Source organism: Fusarium proliferatum (genome assembly GCF_900067095.1).
Source record: "Fusarium proliferatum ET1 genome assembly, contig: FPRO_scaffold002, whole genome shotgun sequence".
Taxonomy (NCBI): Eukaryota; Fungi; Ascomycota; class Sordariomycetes; order Hypocreales; family Nectriaceae; genus Fusarium; species Fusarium proliferatum.
In genome coordinates, this window is record NW_022194791.1 from 1,236,823 (window position 1) to 1,256,621 (window position 19,799).

The 19,799-nt window shown below is 49.7% G+C and overlaps 6 protein-coding genes across 6 annotated transcripts; 4 read left to right on the top strand and 2 right to left on the bottom strand.

Annotated features, from left to right (window-relative positions):
• Window positions 1–21: 21 nt before the first annotated feature.
• Window positions 22–1,533, top strand: FPRO_03372 (uncharacterized protein; the record flags this gene model as incomplete). Its single annotated transcript, XM_031226423.1, has 3 exons — window positions 22–333; window positions 390–1,161; window positions 1,223–1,533. The coding sequence occupies 3 exons, from the start codon at window positions 22–24 to the stop codon at window positions 1,531–1,533; spliced, it is 1,395 nt and encodes a 464-aa protein (XP_031076961.1).
• A 489-nt stretch (window positions 1,534–2,022) lies between these two features.
• On the bottom strand, window positions 2,023–3,206 carry FPRO_03371 (putative SEC13-protein transport protein; the record flags this gene model as incomplete). The annotated part of the gene is made up of 4 exons (XM_031226424.1): window positions 2,023–2,779; window positions 2,837–2,952; window positions 3,063–3,104; window positions 3,204–3,206. 4 exons carry the CDS (start codon window positions 3,204–3,206, stop codon window positions 2,023–2,025), a joined length of 918 nt encoding a protein of 305 aa, XP_031076962.1.
• Window positions 3,207–3,806: 600 nt separating this feature from the next.
• On the top strand, window positions 3,807–4,868 carry FPRO_03370 (uncharacterized protein; the record flags this gene model as incomplete). The annotated part of the gene is made up of 2 exons (XM_031226425.1): window positions 3,807–3,926; window positions 3,975–4,868. The coding sequence occupies 2 exons, from the start codon at window positions 3,807–3,809 to the stop codon at window positions 4,866–4,868; spliced, it is 1,014 nt and encodes a 337-aa protein (XP_031076963.1).
• Window positions 4,869–5,692: 824 nt separating this feature from the next.
• On the bottom strand, window positions 5,693–7,964 carry FPRO_03369 (uncharacterized protein; the record flags this gene model as incomplete). The annotated part of the gene is made up of 2 exons (XM_031226426.1): window positions 5,693–6,707; window positions 6,754–7,964. 2 exons carry the CDS (start codon window positions 7,962–7,964, stop codon window positions 5,693–5,695), a joined length of 2,226 nt encoding a protein of 741 aa, XP_031076964.1.
• A 4,430-nt stretch (window positions 7,965–12,394) lies between these two features.
• On the top strand, window positions 12,395–13,132 carry FPRO_03368 (uncharacterized protein; the record flags this gene model as incomplete). Its single annotated transcript, XM_031226427.1, has 1 exon — window positions 12,395–13,132. One exon carries the CDS (start codon window positions 12,395–12,397, stop codon window positions 13,130–13,132), a length of 738 nt encoding a protein of 245 aa, XP_031076965.1.
• A 2,051-nt stretch (window positions 13,133–15,183) lies between these two features.
• FPRO_03367 (uncharacterized protein) lies at window positions 15,184–17,202 on the top strand (the record flags this gene model as incomplete). Its single annotated transcript, XM_031226429.1, has 1 exon — window positions 15,184–17,202. The coding sequence occupies one exon, from the start codon at window positions 15,184–15,186 to the stop codon at window positions 17,200–17,202; it is 2,019 nt and encodes a 672-aa protein (XP_031076966.1).
• Between the last annotated feature and the right edge of the window lie 2,597 nt (window positions 17,203–19,799).

Genomic DNA, 19,799 nt, shown 5'->3' on the forward strand with positions numbered 1-19,799 from the left:
GTCATCCTCCCACGGTTCAAGATGACCTCCCTCCGCATCGTGGCTGCAATTGCGCTGATCTTAGCCTTCATCACTTCTTTCGCTTCAGCCCAGCAATGCAGCTACAAAGAAATGAAGCCCAAGTCCTCTAGCCCTCGGACCGCTCCCGGCTGGGAATATACCGTCCTTCGCGACAATTTCAGACAACCTCGGACCATCTTGTTTGATAGTGAGGGTGCTCTCCTTATTCTAGATGCCTTTCGCGGTATAATGCACATCCAGCTCGATGACAGTGACGTAGGAGGAAAATGTGTCCGAATAGCAAAGAAGACGACTTTGCTCAGAAAGGGCAGTGTACGCTTTCATCCACGGTCTCTTACACTGTCGGTCACCAACTAATTAATTCACAGCTAAGACACGGGCTCGCGCTTTCAAAGGATGGCCGCACCATATATGCCTCCTCATCGTCGAGCGTCTGGTCATACTCTTACGATGCCAAGAATGTCAAGCTGGACGAAGGGTCGGAGAAGATGGTGGTCGACAACTTGGCTACCGAAGGCTCTTCATGGCGATCCCTTCTCATATCACAGAAAAACCCTGATATGCTTGTCGTTTCCCGAGGGAGCGGCATAGGTAACGACCCGCAAGCCGAGGTGCGTTCCTCTGGCCACGCTCAGATCCGTGCCTTCAACATATCAACTTTCGATCCCAAGTTCCCCGATATGAAGCCCTATGACTTCGCTAAGGATGGCGTCCTCCTCGGTTGGGGTCTGCGCAACGCTCAGGGCCTAGCAGAACACCCCGTTACTGGTGGAATGTTCAGCACTGAGAACTCCTATGTGGCCCTCGATCGGAATGGCAAAGATATCAGCGTCGATAACCCGGGCGAAGAGATGAATTTCCACGGATATCTCAATGGTTCTACGGAGAGCAGCGGCGGTAACTATGGCTACCCTTTTTGCTACAGCTTGTGGTCCACGAGCAAGTTTCCTGAAATCGGTGACATCAAAGTTGGTGAACAGTTTGGTGTTGATCAGAGTTCTGATCAATCTCGTCGAACCGATGCGGAATGCAGAAGGGATTACGTTGCTCCCGTCCAAGTATTCCAAGCCCAGTCTGCGCCTATAGCCCTTAAATTCAACCCGGACGGCACACGAGCATATATGGCTTTCCATGGAAGCTGTAAGTTATCATCCTACTTTGCCTGAACCCCTGAGCCAGTTGACTGACGTATCTTGCTCAGGGAACCGTATGAAGCCGGTGGGATATCAAGTCGCATATATCGACTTCAAGAATGGACAGCCTGCGATGGACGCTATAAAAAGCGGAAATGCCACCACACCCATAATGTTCAACAAAGACAACAACGTGCATTGCCCGGAGGACTGTTTCCGCCCTGCCGGCTTGGCCTGGGACAAGAAGAATCGGTTGTTCTTCACCTCTGATACAACTAAGGAGCTTTTCGTGCTATATAACACATGGGATGCTTACCTCAAGAAGAATGACACTAAAGAGGCCTACGTTTGGAGAGGTAATAAAGGCTCTTGGCGATAGAAACATCTATCTGGGTAATTTAGCGCAAGCTTAGGGCACTCTTACTGGGTTTATTTTGGCACCAGTATCTAAAAGTTAAAGTTTTCTTGCTCCTGATGATAATTCAGCCTTTTAGCCTTTACATTCACGTCCCAAGTTGGAACAGCGGCTGACCTATGAGCCGTGGGCACAATTGTTCGTGTTTCCATAGCAATTAAATACTCAAGGATCGATATCATAACATTTCTAAAGGTTCTCGGTTCTATTACTGAGCCAGAGTGGCTCTCTTCATCTTCACAATATCCTGCCAGAAAAGTAACCTGGTCCAAGTCTCGTGATATACGCAAGCCCATCATAGCATTCGTTATTCGGCTACATTTCGCGCTCATCACATTGCATCCCACATCAGGATCAAGAGATCATAGCAAGATAATCATCCTTTTGTTTGCCTTGAACGCCTGGCTCTCCTATTTGTACTCATAGTTGCGTCGCGCTTTACTCTGCCTCCATCTATTCCTCAATTGTCTTGACGCACTCCCACTCGCCTCGGAGGTTCTCCTTCCACAACGACACCTTGTTGTCCTGTCCGCTTACCGCCAGCACGTTGCCGCTGAGCGACCAGCTAACTCGCCACACAGCCGCCTCAAAGTTGAGAATCTTGGACTCCCACTGGGTGGGGTTTGAGGGGTCGGATGTCCAGATACGGACCGTCTTGTCCTGCGAAGCAGAAGCGATGTAGGACTTTTGGAGGACAGTAGGCGACCAGGCAACGTCACGAACCCAATCGGTATGTCCAGTCAGGGGCTCACGCTCTTGCTTGTAGGTCTGAGAAGCAGCATCAAAAGCCCAGATCTTCAGGACATTATCGCTGCCGCCAGAAACGAACCGTCGGTTGCCGGTAGCACCAGGACCAGGCGCGCTGCTGACGATGCTTCCAGGGGTAGTAGCAGGAGCCCAGGAGACAGAGTTGACGCCGAGACCGTGGGCGGGGAAGATGGTGTGGTCGATGCTGTTATCCTTGAACTCGAGAACGCTCACGTTGCCGTCGGAGGAGGCGCATGCTAGCAGACAGCCAGCCTCATGGGGAGACCACGAAACGACGTTGACCGAGGCCTTGTGTAGATTGAAATCGTAAATTCGCTGCCATGCGTTGTTCTGTCCGCCCTGCTCTTTCCAAATGAATACCTTACCATCGTAGCCAGCCGATGCGAGGATGTTACCGTACTTGGGATGCGCCCAAGCGACACACCAGACGGCACCCTCATGTCTGTAAGTCGGCCCTGTCAGCTTCCCCTACTTAGGTATGGGGATATTTCAAGCCTACCCCTTGAGAGTCTCGATCAATCGCTGGGTTTCGCCCTCAATCTCAAAGATCTTGATCGTCTTGTCGCCAGAGCAGGTAGCTAGCTTGCGCCCGTAGTAATCGAGGACAGCATCATGCTGGGAGTGAGTAGCTGTCAGTATGGTTCGAGGTCGTAGGGAGATATCGTGTCGAGCTTGGTTATGCATTGCATAGCTTCGAGTTGCATCGATCGGGAGCAGGAACGTACAATCATGTCCTCATGACCAGAGTTGGTGATAACTTGCGCCGACTTAAGGGGTGGGTTAGCTATAATAGAACAAGTTTGGTTTGGGTGTTGCCCGCTAAAGTTGGGACAAGATGGGGATCTCATGATTCTTGCATCACTTACCATCTTGCTAGATTTCACACCAAAGTTACAGCGCAAAAGGAAACAAGAAAATAGGATGAAATATAGAAAAGGTGGCTATCAGAGGACACGATACCGCCCATGGCCTGGAGCTATCTGAGGTGGCCCGCGCCAGACCGTGGCGGTGGTGACAGTTGGCCAAGCTAGAGATCACGTGAATATAAGCGTGATCTCGACTTGGGTGGATTGAACCTTAACTCCCCCACTTGCCGCATTGGTATCCGAACGGCGCAGTACGTACCGAGTTCAATGTTGCCTCGGCGCAGCTGAGGCTTCCCCGGACGGGGCGGGAGAGCGGGCAATCACGAGCCATCGGGACTCGGTCTTGAATTGGAAACTTGGACTTGATTTCTGGGGAAAGCGGCTCTTGGATTATTCATCTTCAACCTCGCATCTTCATCTTCATTTTGATCTTCAGCCTCCTATAATCAGTGTTCAACAGCTTCAACGTCAGACAGTCCTACTATATACCACTATATACGCGCCACTAGATCCATCACACAGGCCGAGGTATACTGCCCACCTACTCAATACTCTCTCAGCATCTTCATCAACTCATATACATATCCAACGTCTCACTCGATCATGGCGGACGCTTCGTGTAGCGGAGGAACACCCTTCAAGCGTCTTATCGACCACCAGGCCCGAGATGTCAGCCACCATCAAGACCGACTCATAGATCGCGCCGGCCCTCAAGGTCACTCTGTAAGCACTCACGTATTCACCAGAGACTTATAAACTGAACATAATCAGTCTTTCAGATCTACGCCACAACAAATGCAAGGCGCAGATGGCTTTGGCGCGTTCATGGATGGTCCATCAACTCTTCCAGGTATTCCTCAGCATCATGCAGCAGGAAGATTAGCAGCCCACGCCGCTGTCCTTGAACAAGGACACTCGCCAGCCTTTCACGCTGCGCAAGCGCCACAGTTTCGCCAAGGGCATCAATCTCCCTCCGTGGACGTAAGCAACTGGGCAGCAGACTTCAACCGCTTCGCGAATCAGTCACAGCAGCGTCAACCTCTTCAGAATGGCTTCGCCCAGCCCGCACCTCAGATGCATCAGCCAGCTCCCCAGATGAACTTCCAAGCCGCATTCGTTCAGCCAAACGCTGGTTTCGCTCCTATGTATGGCCAAGCCAACGGTGCCTTCATGAACGGCAATGCTGCGACGACTCAAGAGGCTGGTTTTGATGACGAAATGTCAAAGTGGATGGCTAACAACGCCGGTGGCGGGATGGAACAGGTTGACGCCATGATGGACCAGATGGCCCGTGAGCTGGAACTCAATGACGCAGCAATAGCACAGGCTGAAGCTCAAGAAGCCTCGCAACAGGAGACAACCACTGAGCCGACATTGGAAGCTAACCCTACAAAGCTCGCAACACCAGATATTGCCAGCCTTTCTCTTGAGACAGAGGAGCCAGTGGCCACAGAGCCTGTTGAGGTGACAAAGACAAAATCAGAAGTTGCAGATGCTGCAGAGCGTCTTCTTGAGTCAGTTGAGCATGAGGATGGCGAGAAGTGGAAGAACTCAGTCTTCTTGTCGTTAATGCGAGATTTCCGAGATGGAAGGAAAGACATCATCGACAATGAGATTCGGGAAACCCCAGAGAACGAGGAAGCTGTTGCAAAAGACGCTCAGTGACGCCCGCGAGACCTTGACGAAATCAGACGCACAGCCTCGAGGCTATGTTTACAAAATCATGATACTATCGAACATTCTCCAGCGAATCTCAGTAGTCCGCATCAAGACGAGTTGACGTCACGGTGGGAGGTTGGAACAATGAACGACTCACTGTGGGACGCAGTCTCGTTTCCTAGTTCTTGCACCGAACATCTCAGTCGGACGACGTTCTAGGATAATTGAATCATAACTGATCAAGCCGGACCTTCAGGGTCCATTGGAGCAGGTGGGTATCGCTTTGTCCAGGTATATAATAGCTATTCATTTACATCATTGTGAGAAAGTCATCATCGGGTACGAATCTATTTTGAGTCAACAGACATTGAATTGACCATAATTTCAAGTACAACTGAGAATCATATTTTTCACGCTGATAACAGCGGATTTGTGTACCATTGGCAGTGAAAAAAAAGATTCATGTAGCCAATGTTAAACAAAATCACAAATCAAAGGACTTAAATGAATCAATAGGCATTTCTTTTCATAAGCGGTCAGTCGCTCCCATAACTCCAGATATTCCCTTCCTTTCATTTGTGGCCCAAAATGCACTCCGTTACATGACTCTCGTTCCTTCTCGCATGATGCAATCTTGAGTAATGACAGAAAATCAGTGTAGACACGACGGATATATAAGAATCGTGTCATCCGGTAAGGGCCCCCTTAGTCTTGTATGTATAACGCCGTGATATCGAAGAAGAATGTGTAAGGTATAAAATGGCAGGGCTCGTCATGTATAAATAAGTGAGCCCATGCCAAATAAGGGCAAAATAAATGAGATCAACTCTTTATAGTGACGTCCATGAGCAACCACAATCGGTAAGTGACGGGTTTGTTCGTTTCAGCAACTGTCGAAGCGCTTTCTTGGTCTCAAGTTCTGAGCGCTTTGTGAAGGTAAGGTCCAGGTCATCAACTTCCTCATCCTCCTGTTCAACAATGACCATCACAATCTTCTTACCATCTTTTTCGAGAGGCTCCGCTACATCTCCGTTGCCAACTATCTCGTATTGAGTGCAAGTCGCGACGGATTGTTCACCCCATAGAAATCGGCGCTCAACCATCTTGTATACATGGGGGAACACGGGCACAGGTTGTTTCCAAGAGCTCCAGTCGGGCGTGGATGTGCTAGAATAAGTGCTGTATGTGGTAGTGGCACCTCCAGAAACAGTAGCTGACGTAGAAGGGGGGTGATAGGTCGAAGAATTTTCACCGGGGTAGATAAAGAACTCGATGACAGTGTCTGGCCATGTACATATCCAAGGCTTGTCGCCTTTCTTGGCGTTTGGGGGAGCCTTGTTCTTAAATCGATGGAAAGAGTTGTAGTCTTCGTATTCATCGTCGCCGTCCCAGCCGCGCTTGCTCAGGGCAGCACCGAACTTCTTCTCGGAAACGATGACAGTCTTGTTGTACTTTGTCCTCATCCACCAAGCAGGACCGCGTGCAAGTTCCAACGTGTCGTTTACTAATACCATAGGTGTTGGCTGAGGAATGCTGGGAGGTTGAGCACCCCACGGGAACGGCGTGTCCTTATCAGGAATAGCTTTGAGAGTCATATTGTAGCAAGGTTTGGACTTAGGTTTTGTGCCACTATCGATCTGAATTGACCACATAGGGATGACAATGTCACAGGACCAGGCCGATGACTGTTGCGAGTCGTTGAAACAAGCATTGCTATTCTGAGGGCTAGGGTCAATATTGGGAAGTGCAAAACGCCCTGTGGCCATATGGGGCAAGTCAGTCGGTATGGCTGTGATGATCTCAGGGTCATATGTTGTCGTGGTCGGTGGTTGGTAGGAATATTTGCTGGACAGGAGTTAGCATGATAGTGAAGGACAATGGCAAAACTTACTCATTTGGATCCGGGGGTTCATCTGGATTATTGTTATGGTTTTTCGTGAGCATAGTGCCAATAACAGCACCCATGATGATGCCCATGAGAATCAAGCCAACAAGTAGGAGGCAAATAGCCCAGTAAGGTACAATTCCCCAGAGCTTCTTCTTTGCCCGACGTTGCCATTTGTTGACAGTAGGCTTCTCGGAAGTTTCGGCGGCAGCGGTGTTGATGTCGTGATGGCTGGCCTCGGAGGCATGGCTTCTGACTGAAGGCCGGGTCCGAGGCAAAGCTAGGTCATCATCCGTTGATGAGAATTCAGGATTGCGAGTTGCCATACCAATTCCTCCAGCTCCCGGGATTTCCCTGCTGGGGGATGGCGGTTCTGACACGGGTGATACTGGCGATACGGGTGTTTGTGTTGCAGGTTTAGGCACATACGCATTATCCGGATATCTGGTGTAGGGCGGCAGTTCCTCCATATGGCCCAATGGGCCCACCAAATCACCTGCCTCTTCTCCATCCGGTCCTAGTTGTCGCTGATAAGTTCCTCCCAAGCCATTGAATCCCACTGGGATAGAGGGTGCGCTGCTCTCGCCGGAGGTGGTGTTTTGTGTATAAAGAGCATATGGATGAGTTGGAGCTTGAGTGCCTCCGTAAGAGCGATCTTCTGGTATGACTGCGTTGGCGGTGGTAGATGTAGTAGCCACACTCATTGTTCGCTGAGGATACATCTGATACGGATGAGAGGGGCCAGACGGGCCTGTATATGGACTTTCGGCACGAATAACAGGAGAATCTGACGATAGGCTGTGGTTGTTGCGTATGTGAGATCGGTCAGCAGTTGATGTACCGTCGTTTCGAAGGGCAAGGGAATCATGATTTCGGTGAGGCTTGGAGATGCTAGAAGGTCGATTGCGGATAGCAGGAGCAATTTCGTCCGATCCAGAGACAAGGGGTGCCTGTGATGACTTGGTTGATGCCGACTGTTGGGAAAAAGATTCGGTCGATGATAATGACGATTCGGGTTGGGTATTGGAGTTTGAAGTCGGGTTTATGGAAGAGGAAGAGGTGGCATTATCGGATGGTCGGAAGCCATCCGCTACCATCATCGCACTGAGGTCATAGTCATCGTCGGCACCACTACCAGTGGACAGCCTCAAGGAACGCGAGCGCCGAGTCGATGAGCGACGCGAGTTGCTAGAGTCCTTCCCGTTGCTGGGATCCATGGCGTGGTGGAGAGGGAGGCTAGGGCTTCAAGCCAAAGACGCCGGCAAGGGCGCGCCCTACAAGTCGTTAAATTTCGAGAGGTTGAAGTCGACGTCGAGAATCAAACGGGCAATGAACGGTCGGGATTCGAAGGGGAGCGGTCGGCAAGCCAATGGCGAAGGGAGTCGATTTCGAGAGACAAAGTCAGATAAGGAGACAGTGTGTAGCGAGCGAATATTGAGATCGAAACGGGAAAATTCGATGACTCGGGTCAGGTCGATATTCGGATGAGCGAGAGTGATTTGAGAGATTGAAACCGATTCGATTCGATTGATGATGATGGTGATGATTTGTTAAGTCGTGGTTGGGATGGGATGGATGGATCGATGGGGATTGACAGGATGGACAGAACTGCAAAAAGCCAAGAAAGAGAAAGCGGGTTTCGAAGAGGAGCGAGGGAGCGACTGGGAGTGGCTACACAACAGAAACAGAAGGAGGGAGACTGGGAGAACAGACCAACAGGAGACAAGCAGGCGCCATACCAAGAGAGGGTTCCGACTTTCCCAGCGGGCTCTGGTGGACCCAACGCCCCATCCTAAGCCAGTCAGAACTGGTCTGGAAAGGGGAAGACCTCTAGGGAGTCTGGGCTAGGCTCAAGATGGTCTAGAACAGCCTGAGCTAGCAATTCAGCGTAGGTTTTTTGTTTTCCTTGGACCTGAGTTGAGTTAACTACCAGAAGAATTCAGGGCGCGAGAAAGCTTAATAGAGGCCTAACTCGAGACACAAAGAAGAGGCATGCACGAGAAAGAAGACGTTGTGCGACACTCAGCACATTCTTAATCCCATCAAGCAGTCATGATCTGCAAAAGATTAACTCTCTTATCTGCAATTGAACCCTCCGTGTTCCCCAATGTGTGTCCCCTCTCTCCCCATCATCAGAGGGTACAGTACATAAAAACCACAAATCCCCCTGGGCTGGCAGTGCAAGTACCTGGGGCCAGATTTGGAACGGCGGACCTGGACTAGGGGCGAGTGAGCGCCCTGGATCATGCGATTGGTGGACTGAGGACCCCGTTTCGAGCAACAGCCAGTGAAGCAGCTTGGAGCGGTTTCAGCGAGCAGCATTGGGCTTGTCTTTGTGGATGGATCACTAATGAAGAGGTTTCATTCCTGCGTCATTGGTCATCGGAACTTGGCTGCTCGCAAGACTCTATTTTTGAGGGTTTGTGTACGGATATGCATAGTTGGGTGTTGATATTGGTGTTTACGTGGTGGATCCTCGTATTTACAGTCAGTCAGTCAGTCAGTTATCCATTCCCTCGACACATCATGATGCAGACTGCCGTAACTAAGGCATACCAAACATAGTATGGATATAACTAGTCGTTGCCATCATCTTCATCATTGGAAGTCTCGGCAATGGTTCCATGTCTTTCAGTCATCCATTGTCATGGATACCTACTGTCACCGTCGGCTCTTCTCCCGCTTGGCAACCAAACCTGACTAGGGGTTGTGCAGCATCGGTAGCACACTCCGAGGCATTGGCCTTCCATTATCGGTTCCAGTTGGTTTTTCACGCGCCAAGATCCTTGTGTGAATGGTACCTTTTGTTTACAGTCGAGTTCAAACTGCCGTGATGAGTTCAGGGTCTATTAAAGATGGGCAATCTAGTCATCGTTGGAACAAGATCAGGTGAGATAAGCCATCAACTGACTCCCATTCTCTGTTTCACTGCATAGCTTGTCAGCACTCAAGTTCAGGCGCTTCCTTACTTCCATCACATTCCTCACATCGCACTGCACGAAATGGGCGATCCCGGCCGAACCGGCAGCGATGCATGTTGTCTCCTGATTCCCAGGTCTCAGCCCGTCAGTGTCTGTCATTCCCGGTCTCCGCTGATCTCACCAAGATGATCTAAATATTTGCTCACTCAAGCGAAAACCCCATCTTCATAATAGATCCACATAATATCCAAGTTTTTTCCTACTCGTCGTCCAGAATTGTAGAATTGTCATTTGTCGATTTGCACAGAGCGAGGGCTTTGTCGATGCTAATTTCCCAGTTTGTTCTGAATAGCATCCAACGGTCGGCTAGTCGGCTCTCCCTCCCTGTATCCCTGATGGCTTGCACGTGGGGTATCCCTCATCTCACCTGTGTCAAGCTTTGGCTGTCTCTCAGGTTCATGTAGTCTACTGTATGTATGCTTCGGAAACGTGCAACACGACTCGGAGCATGCTCAACGGCGCACTTGCTCTCAGGGTACTAACATTATCCAACCAGAGTCTTCATCTCGAGTATCTCAAGATGCAGACAAAGTTGGACGATTTCGATGTATGCGTTGTCACTGAGAAGATGGTGTCAGACAGATGGTTCTCATTGATCTTTGCACAGGTAGGTGAGATCTCTCTCTTATATCTGCCACACTGGTTGAAATGAAGCGTTGAAAATGCCCGCCTTGTTTTTTCTAGCCCACTCTCTTGTCATTTCTGGGGTACAGTAGTTTCCAACTGCCGGTTAACAAATGAACCAACCATGATACTTAACCCAACTCTCGGGTTGCCTGGTGTCTTGACCACATGTTCAACATGAATGTCATTAGATAACGAGTTGAGCACTCGCATAGTCCACAGATCACACGGTTGACAAGATGAATCCTTCAAAGTGGTGATCTGTGTGAAATGGTGATTGTACCAGGTAGAGTATATGTTAGATTGTCAGACCTTGTATACTGTACAGGTATGCTACCAGAGTATCAAATACACAGTCTCCGTTATCAGGTCAACGACTACATGTTACCCTACAATCAAAAATTCACATCCGGCAACCTATAAAGTCCTAGAATAGTTTATCAATGAAGCCCAGAAAGGCACTCACAGTATGCAACTCTCGACCCTTTATCCCTGGATCGCCAGCCTTATAATTCATGTTTCGTTTCCTTTCTGCACTTCCACATGCCTCTTGACTCCAAAGAGCAACTCTACCCTTTCCAAAGGCGGTTATTTTTCAACCCTATCACATTCTTGCTCACCTCGCAACTGCATAAAACCTCTTCCAATCCCATCATGTCACAGCACAACCCCCCCCTCTCTCACGCATAACCAACCAGTCAACCCTGTTACGGCGGCAGCTTGCATGCTCCAGCAGCCAATCGTTGCGGCTCAACATCACCGATTGAAAACGTACCGCATAGAGCAGACCACCGCACTGCAGCCTCGTTTAACTTGGTTCACTCCAGATAAGAGGCAGTGAGAAAAGAGGAAAAGGCAGCCACAGCGAAATGCATGCAGCTGCATGACGTCTAGGCGTCACTTATCCACTGTCCTCGAGCGTTCGCATGGCTCCGCAGCCTGTTGTGTTTAGTGAAAGTGTCCTGATTTTTTATGATATTCGTTCGTGGATTATGCTGTCGAACAGGTCTTGTGTCAGCCAAGTTTCAAGGAACTTGGACTCTCGGCCAATTCAGTTCATGGCCGGTGTCTGTTCGTGTTCCGTGGCCAATTGAGTTGATCAACCCGAGCTGTCAATCGCATAGTTCAACTCAATTCTTATTGTCTACTTGATGATGATTAGTCCAGCTTGACCACTTCTGACTGGCGAACCACTACAACGTGCAGTGTGTTCGCTTCACATTAAACTACTCGCCCACGAGATTTGCATCTCTTACACCCTCATCTCTGTCCTAGATCATCTATCACCTTACCCCTCTCCAAAGCAGGGCGAACGTGGCGCACGATCGTCCAGCTTGCACAGCGTCCATGACTCCTTGGCTGCTCGCCCGAGAGCCTCAAGGAACGTCTGTTCCCTCCCGCCGTCAGCCAAAATTCACTGGCGGCCCGTCACTTGCAGCGTACCGGTACCGTACCGTACTGCACATCACCTGGACGGTCGTATCGTGTAAGCCTGCTCGCACAGAAGACGCTGCACGACGGACGGTCTCGACACCCACTCACTTGCTGACTCCAAGCTCCCCCTGTCGTTCTTTGCTTCTGCCGCTACCACGGCCTGTCCTGTTGTGCAATGTGCAACAACCATAGGAGACAATAGCCTCTTTTCTCGTCGCCCGCAGAATATGAGATGCCTTGACGAGGCAGCCGATCCTGACGATTGCTTTTGTGCAATGGTCAATTCCAAGTACGTAGACGTTGTGTAGACCTCGCCTAGTCCGTGTGTTTAGTTCCCGTCTATATCAAGCTCCCATGTCCGTCTCTCGTTTGCCTCGTCCTTTCTTCTTTAGCTCTTCATGTCGATCTCTTCTCTCTTGAACAAGGAACCCCTTCTTTCTATTGCCCATTCTACCACGCTTGGCAAGCATCACCTTGCCTTCAGCACAACACCAGCCTCAGTTCACTGCTTTGGTTCGTGAACTGCACACCATCTACACATTCTGACTTCACAAACTCATCGCCACCCGCCTCATTCTCCAAGTAATTACCATATCTAATAATCTACTATGTCACGTTCATCCGTCTACTCAGATGACAGCCGCTCATCGGCATGGACGACTACTTATACCCGGATACCCAAGAAACAGCCCAAGGCTCTCCGCTTTCTCTCATGGGTAGCTGGAGCACCGCCTGGAGCTACAGCCGTCAAGAAGAGAACAAGAGACTACCGTGATGACCGCTCAGTCAGTTCCGGTGGCTCGACGTTCTCTAACTGGGATCAGTCTGACACACAACTCTACTGGGTTGTTCATCCCAACAGCTACTACTACAGCGGTAGCAGCAGGGCTAGCACCAGCAGTGGACATAGTAAGCGAAGTGGACGGAGCCACAAGAGCGGAGGTGGCTCCCGTAAGCACTTTGACGGAGCCGTTCCCCGGCCGGTGGTTCAGCCGATGAACATGAACGGCGGCCCCCCACCACAACATCCACCTCCGCCTCCGATGGCCCCACCAATGGACGGAGGCTACGACGAAGGCCCAGGTTATGATGCCGGCTACGGCGATGGTATCTACGATGAGGGCTACGATCCCAACTTCGGTGGTGGTCCTCCTCCTGCCCCGATGATGGGCGGGTATGCTGGCCCTCCTCCTCCTCACATGCCTCCTCCACCTCCCATGCATCCCCAAATGCCTGGTGGAATGCCTGGCGGAGCTCCTTTTATCGACTTGACTGGTCAGAACCACCCAGGAGGTAGAGGAGGTCCCTCTTCAGAATCAGACGGTTGGAGTTCTGATGAAGATTAATATTAGTCTTGAGACAGCGTTGACGAGCAGAACCTATTGAGTAGTGCTGTGCTTTCTGTTCACGTTGATGATTGTATTTGGATATGTATTGCTAACAAACTTGGGATGGCGAACATGGCGTTGTGGAAATCAGTTATGAGACAACTGAAGGGTTATGAATGAATTCATGATTGCTTACACGCATCAATTTAACGAATGTCGCTTGCTGTTCTTTGCTTCTTCTTGGCATAGCCACTAGCGTAGTAACCTCTTGCACTTCAAGCTGCTGTTTGGTGGTGCGATTATACATGTATATAGTTTAATAACATGAGTGGTTGGTTGACTGTTTGTCTTATGCTCCAATGCTATACTTTAGTAAGAATGGCATTACAACTATTTCTTCGAACTGCTTAGACTACGTCACAGATGACTGCCTCTATAGAATGCGACACAGTTCTCGCAATTTAGTCACAGAGTTGTATAGCAAGGAACGAAACCAGAATTGTTAATATCCATCTTGAAACATGAGGGTCTAGACCTTTCGATGATCGCTACCGGGTAACTAAAGGACGAAATGACGTAGGGATAGAGTCTCGACCATTCACATGCCTCTAACGACCCAAGAAGTGTCGTGTGCTCCCTTCCATACACAAGCTAGGTACGATACGTAATATCTGCGATAGTAAAACAGAAAAAAGCCTTGGTGTTTGCCTATTTCATTTTCTTGGTCCCCCACCCGCCTTCGGCTTTGAGCGATGCACCAAAGTCTGCAATGCATCAAATGTCCCTAACCCCCCTGTCGACAAGACCCTTTGACCTTACGCATCAGCCAATGATATTCGTCAGCCGGTGTTCGCTTGCCGGGAAATGGTTGAAACACAGCCTCCAGGTGGAACAGATAGGGTCTAGCGCCCGATTGGATCGCCACGCCGCCGTGACTCGTCCCGGGTGATGCTCCGCCGGGAGGCTTGGGCTAAGAGTGCGGTGTAAGTCAACAAGACAAATAGATAGATAGACAAAGGGGGAGAAAAGGTCTAGACTGAATATGACGACAGTGGTCTTGAGGCACGAAATAAACATCCTGATTCAGTAGTTATCCCTGCTTTGACTGTATGTATAATGCGTTGGAAAATGCAGTCATCCTGTGAGTGTCGTACTGTATATGCAGCTCGAACCAATCCAATGTCTTGACTCGTTTTGCTCACAGAAAAGAGGCAGCCGAGCACAGGAGGGTCAGCGGGTCAGCCTCCAATTGCCTTACCAAAGATCTTTGAAGTCAACAAAGAGTAGGCATTGGTCGTTGGGGTTAACCGTTGGACGGATGCATCAGGCTCTATCTAGAGTTGGCAATGATAGCACAACATGTTTAGACTAATTTGGAAGAAAGAAAATCACGACATTGCCCACGGAGTAAGAATACACGATTCAAAGAGTGATTGATACTGTTTCCCCTGTGCCAAAGAGTCTTCACAAACTGTATCATTGACCCAAAAGATTCATGCAGTAAAAAACGGATCTGCTGCCTAACGATGACGCTGTGATGCCTAGCCTTTTCACGCGACAATCATTATCTTGTCTAATAGGAAACGCCAATCTCTACCCCACATGCAAAGCCACTTTTCCACTTGTGTCACGGCGTGGAGAATCGATCCTAGTTGGTTTGCGCGGGCTGTGACTCAAGTGGCTCAATTCGTGAGCTGTAAGGCTGATGGCGCCCTTACGCAGATGATGAGGGTGTGGATGCCTCTTTCTCCAGTGCGCACCAGTATCACGTTTCGTGCATACAGACTTGACGCTTATAAAACCTTTCGTCGCCTCTCTCACTTCAACTTTTCCTCTCACTCAACTCACCTCCATCATCTCTAGCTATATTCATCACAGGCCTCAACTATCCTTCTCTGCAAGGAGAGACCTCCCTCAGCAACAACAAGACTTGTGTGAGTTTAGCATCAGCTGAGGAAGCCCTTTGATTAGGCATTCCTAACATCCTGACTTCAGGTCCGGAGATTTCTTGCTCTCTGTGGGCTTGTCATACACTCTTTACATACAACACTCTTCGACGCACGTTAGGCATGATAGGACCATTGGCGTTCCTGCAGTCCATCTCCCACGCCCAAAGTATGGAGACCCTCAACACAACTGGCGAGGCCGCTGGTCTCCCAAATGCGCCTCCTTCACAGTTCGCCATCTTGGACTTTCTATTCCCTGGCTTTTCCACCTTTTCAAGTATCGTCCATGCTTATCTCGGTATCGACCTTAACCTCTACATCCCCCTCCTCCTGGTTATCTCCGGTATCATGTTTGCCTGGAACTATATCACTGAGTATTCATGGAGCATTATCGGTCAGCATCTCATGTCTGCTGTACGTATTCGCACCGATGATGAAATCTACAACATAGTGATGGCCTGGGTGGCAAACCAACGATTTGCCCAAGGTTCTCGACGTTTCATGGTCAACACAAACATCAACTCTAGGAGTTGGTTCTTGTTTCGATGGGACGACGACGACAACGAAGAGGAAGATTCTGGCTCAACTAAGAAGCCTCTCCAGTATACCCCTTCGGTCGGTTCTCACTTCTTCTGGTACAAGGGCCATGTCCTTCTCTTCGAGCGCCATGAGAACCGTGAGCGCTCCGGGTTCCTCACCTCGAGCGAGCGAGAGGAGCTGTCCATCTCCTGCTTCGGCCGCAACCCCCGTATCATTAAGGAGCTCCTTGTCGATGCTCGTGAACAGTATCTGAAAAAGGACGAGAAAAAGACCATCATTTATCGTGGTTCACTTGGTCAAAATGGCGGCGATCCTACATGGCAACGATGCATGAGTCGAGCTAGTCGCCCCATTTCTACGGTTATCCTCAACGAAAAGGTTAAGCAAGACGTGATTGCAGACGTCACCGACTATCTTGACCCCAACACCCGCCGCTGGTACTCCAACCGCGGTATCCCTTATCGCCGTGGCTATCTTCTTTACGGCCCCCCTGGAACCGGAAAGAGTTCGCTTAGTCTGGCCTTGGCTGGTTTCTTTCGCATGCGAATCTACATGGTCAGTTTGAGCTCTACCATGGCTAGTGAAGAGAACCTTGCAACCCTCTTTGCCGAGCTCCCTCGCCGTTGTGTGGTACTTCTGGAGGATATTGACACTGCTGGTCTCACTCATACTCGTGAGGATACGAAGGGTGAAAACACAGAGGAGGCAGTTGTTCCCGTCACCACCGCACCCGCCAAGCCTGGCGTCCCCCCTACTACAGCACCTGCACTCCCAGGTCGACTTTCACTATCGGGACTCCTCAATATCCTCGATGGTGTTGCCTCTCAAGAAGGACGCGTCCTTATCATGACTACCAATCATCTTGAGAAGCTAGACAAGGCTCTAATCCGTCCTGGCCGTGTCGATATGATTGTTGAATTCGGTCGTGCCGACGCTGATATGAGTGCCTCTATCTTCCGTGCCATCTACGCCCCTTATGAGGGAGAGGGTGCGCCTGGAAAGGATGTGGAAGTCCTGTTACCCGATGAGGTTCAGAAGCAGGCTGCATTGGCTGAAAAGACCCGCCAGGAGACTATGGAGCGAGTTAATGCTCTTGCCCATAAGTTCGCTACCAAGATGCCCGAGCTCGAATTCAGCCCTGCTGAAATCCAAGGATTGCTCCTCAAGCACAAGCGCAACCCTGAGGCCGCCATTGACGCTGTTGATGAGTGGGTGGTAGAAACTCGCAAGGAGAAGAAGCAAAAGGAAATCGAGGATGCGGAGAAGCGACGCAAGGAGGAGCAGGAGGCTCGCAAGGCGGAAGCCAAGAAGAAGCGCAAGGAGGAACGAGCAAAGGCGAAGAAGGCCAAGGCTAAGGCCAAGCGAAAGAGTAACGGCGAGAGTTCTGGTTCCGACTCTTCTGATTCTGATACCGAATCCGAGACTGAAAACCGCACCAACGAGAAGAAGGATGAAAAGAAGGACGAGAAGGACACGGAGAAATCTGAAGACACGCCCAAGGAAGCCGAGGAAAAGAAGAAACTGGAGGTTCCAGACGAGGAGGTAACCAAGTCCAAGGGAACTTCTGATTCTGGATACGACACCCCCAACACTGCCTCGTAATCATTCGCATGAATGGAAGAGTCTGATAGAGAAAGCATACAGCGGCGTTGGATGGGAGTTTTCTGTATCTGTCAACTTAAAAGATTGATCATCTTCAATAGCGTCAGCGTCACTTTTTAATATACACTTAATAGTCAAACTTTAGTTTGTCAAGTTTCCCTTTTCACAGTGACACTTGTATCATAAAAGTTAGCACAATGATAGTCCATCTTGTGGGCTATGCGACTTTCATCAAATCTAAGTCAATGACTTTTGCGGAGAGTTCCGTGTACTTCAGCCTGTCTCCGTTATTACTTCCATATGAGGGAAACATTAGCTGAGCGAACACGAGAGTGACAGGCATTCTCACCCCCGGCAAAAGATGCATGAGATTCGAGATCGAAGCCGTTGTACCAATACGTCATGCCAGGGGCAGGATCTGGGGTCGGTTAGATCCTTACGGGGTTGCTTGGACCAAGAGATAAGGAGTAGTGTGCGCAGTAATCGAGGAGAGGAAGAAGGTGAAGGCTGTCTGTCTGGGTTCTGGAACCAAGAGTAACCGAACAATACGAACCACGTTGAACGGTCGAATTCGCAAAAGGATCCGAGTGTGTCAAGATGCCACTAATAACGTGTCGTTGCGATGGACCTTTACCCATGCAGGTCCCTGCGATGATGCACAAAAGGGATGCGATGCGGCTTACAAGGCTAGGAGGCTAGGTAGCTTTAAGTATGATCGACCCGAATAAGAGAGCGCAATCCGAAGACGGTTGCACGTTCAGTCTTATCTTATCATTCTTCAGCTTCTCATGGATTCGAAGCGTTATGATGCATGTGTTGATAATCCTTCCATGAGGCGTAAGATGGCCATAGTTTTGCCAACCCCACGGCCCGTGTCCCAGAGGTACGTAGACGTTGGATGGATACCATCCAGGTTCTACGACAACCGACCCCATCCGAAAATCTTGCGCGATAATCAATCAGGCGTGATGGTAGTGCCTGAGATGCAGGAATCTGCACGTTGATTATCTTAGGCCGAATAGCGGCGGACTTGGACACAAAAGTGTGCCAAAGTCTTGGAGGCTAGCTGTATCAGACTTAGGACTGCGGTTTTGACCCACGCCGAAGAACGGAATGCGGCGGATCTTATGCTGAGCGATTGATAATGAAGTACGAGTTGACGTCGTCACAAGCCAGGGATTGTATGATGAAGAAAGTTGCACATGAGGGACAAACCGGAACATGACGCTAAAGACGGGGCACTACGTGGGACGCATGTCGATAAATTTCTCATTTCCAGAAGCGTAGGTACTCGCCGAGAACGCTGGAGATGTCAGTCAGGTGTTTTGCCATAATACTGGTTGAGGCGCAGAGCCTAAATGATATAGAAGAGTTGTCATCACATAGTACAGAAACAAATGTGTGGTAGATAGAGCAGCCTCGAGGCAAGCAGTCGAAATCACATCATGGCGGCCTCTGTTAGCATATCGTGCGTGGAGAAGTAAAACTAGCCATGGTTGGGCTATACTTGTAAGAAGAAAACACTAATAAGTCATCCATACACGCAATGCAGAACGCGAACGGCAGATGGACCCCGAAGAACTTGAGCGATGAGAGAGTGGGACACATCCATTGAGTGATTCCAGCCAAGTCAAGTCGTCGGAAGTCAGGCCTATGTAGCTATGCGTGTATGGTCCAATGATATGGATGGTTTTAGTGCTGACACTATTGCCTCATAAGAATACGATGATATGCCAGATATGATAGACATGGAGAGTCTTGATAGTGTTGCATTGTGTGAATCGAGTGCATGGGTGAAGTTGAAGAATATCGAAGCTGTTGATGGGACGAAATGGAACTGTCCAAAAAAGGGTAAGCGCAACGATGCGGGATTAGAAGCGATGATACGCTGTTGTCCCCTGCTAATTAGCGGGTAGTCCCTGGAAAAAGACGGGTTCTAGGCCACGGCCTCCCGTTTGTGTCTGGTGGAGTTGGAGTTGGAGGTTCGTAGCGCCGCAAGAGTGAGCACCTCATCACAGACTGGACAAGTAATTCCATTGGTTCTGACAAAAACCGGTTTGCTACTGTTATAGACCATGCCCCGAAGTCTTACTAAGAAAGAGTGTAAGCTCTTCTCTGAGAGAGTCTTAACAAAGAATTCATTTTCGGAAAGTTACTCTAAAGGGTAGGTAGTGCAGATCAGCTACTGATCTGAGTAGGGTTCCTCGAAACATTGTTTAAACGCCAACAAGCGAAGAGGCCTGCCTGCTGTAACTGTAACTGTACTTTACCACAGACCACACTCCCAACAACCTGTCGATTGCTTTGAAAGCCATTAGATGAGCACACGGATATTATGCCACTGCCCGTTAGGAATACTGGGTATTGAAGGATCACCTTGTACTAATTACAGGGGGATTAATTACCGGATATCAAGCCTTACCAGAAACCCAGGCTCATCACTAACCACTAGTGACTATGTGCTGTCGTGTTCGTGTTTCCAGCAGCTACCGCTACCGCTACCGCAGGCACTCGATTATACCCGTCCAAGGCCCCACCAACCAGCAACTAATCCACACCATCCCATCACAACAAGACAAGCCCGAATAGGACCGCTG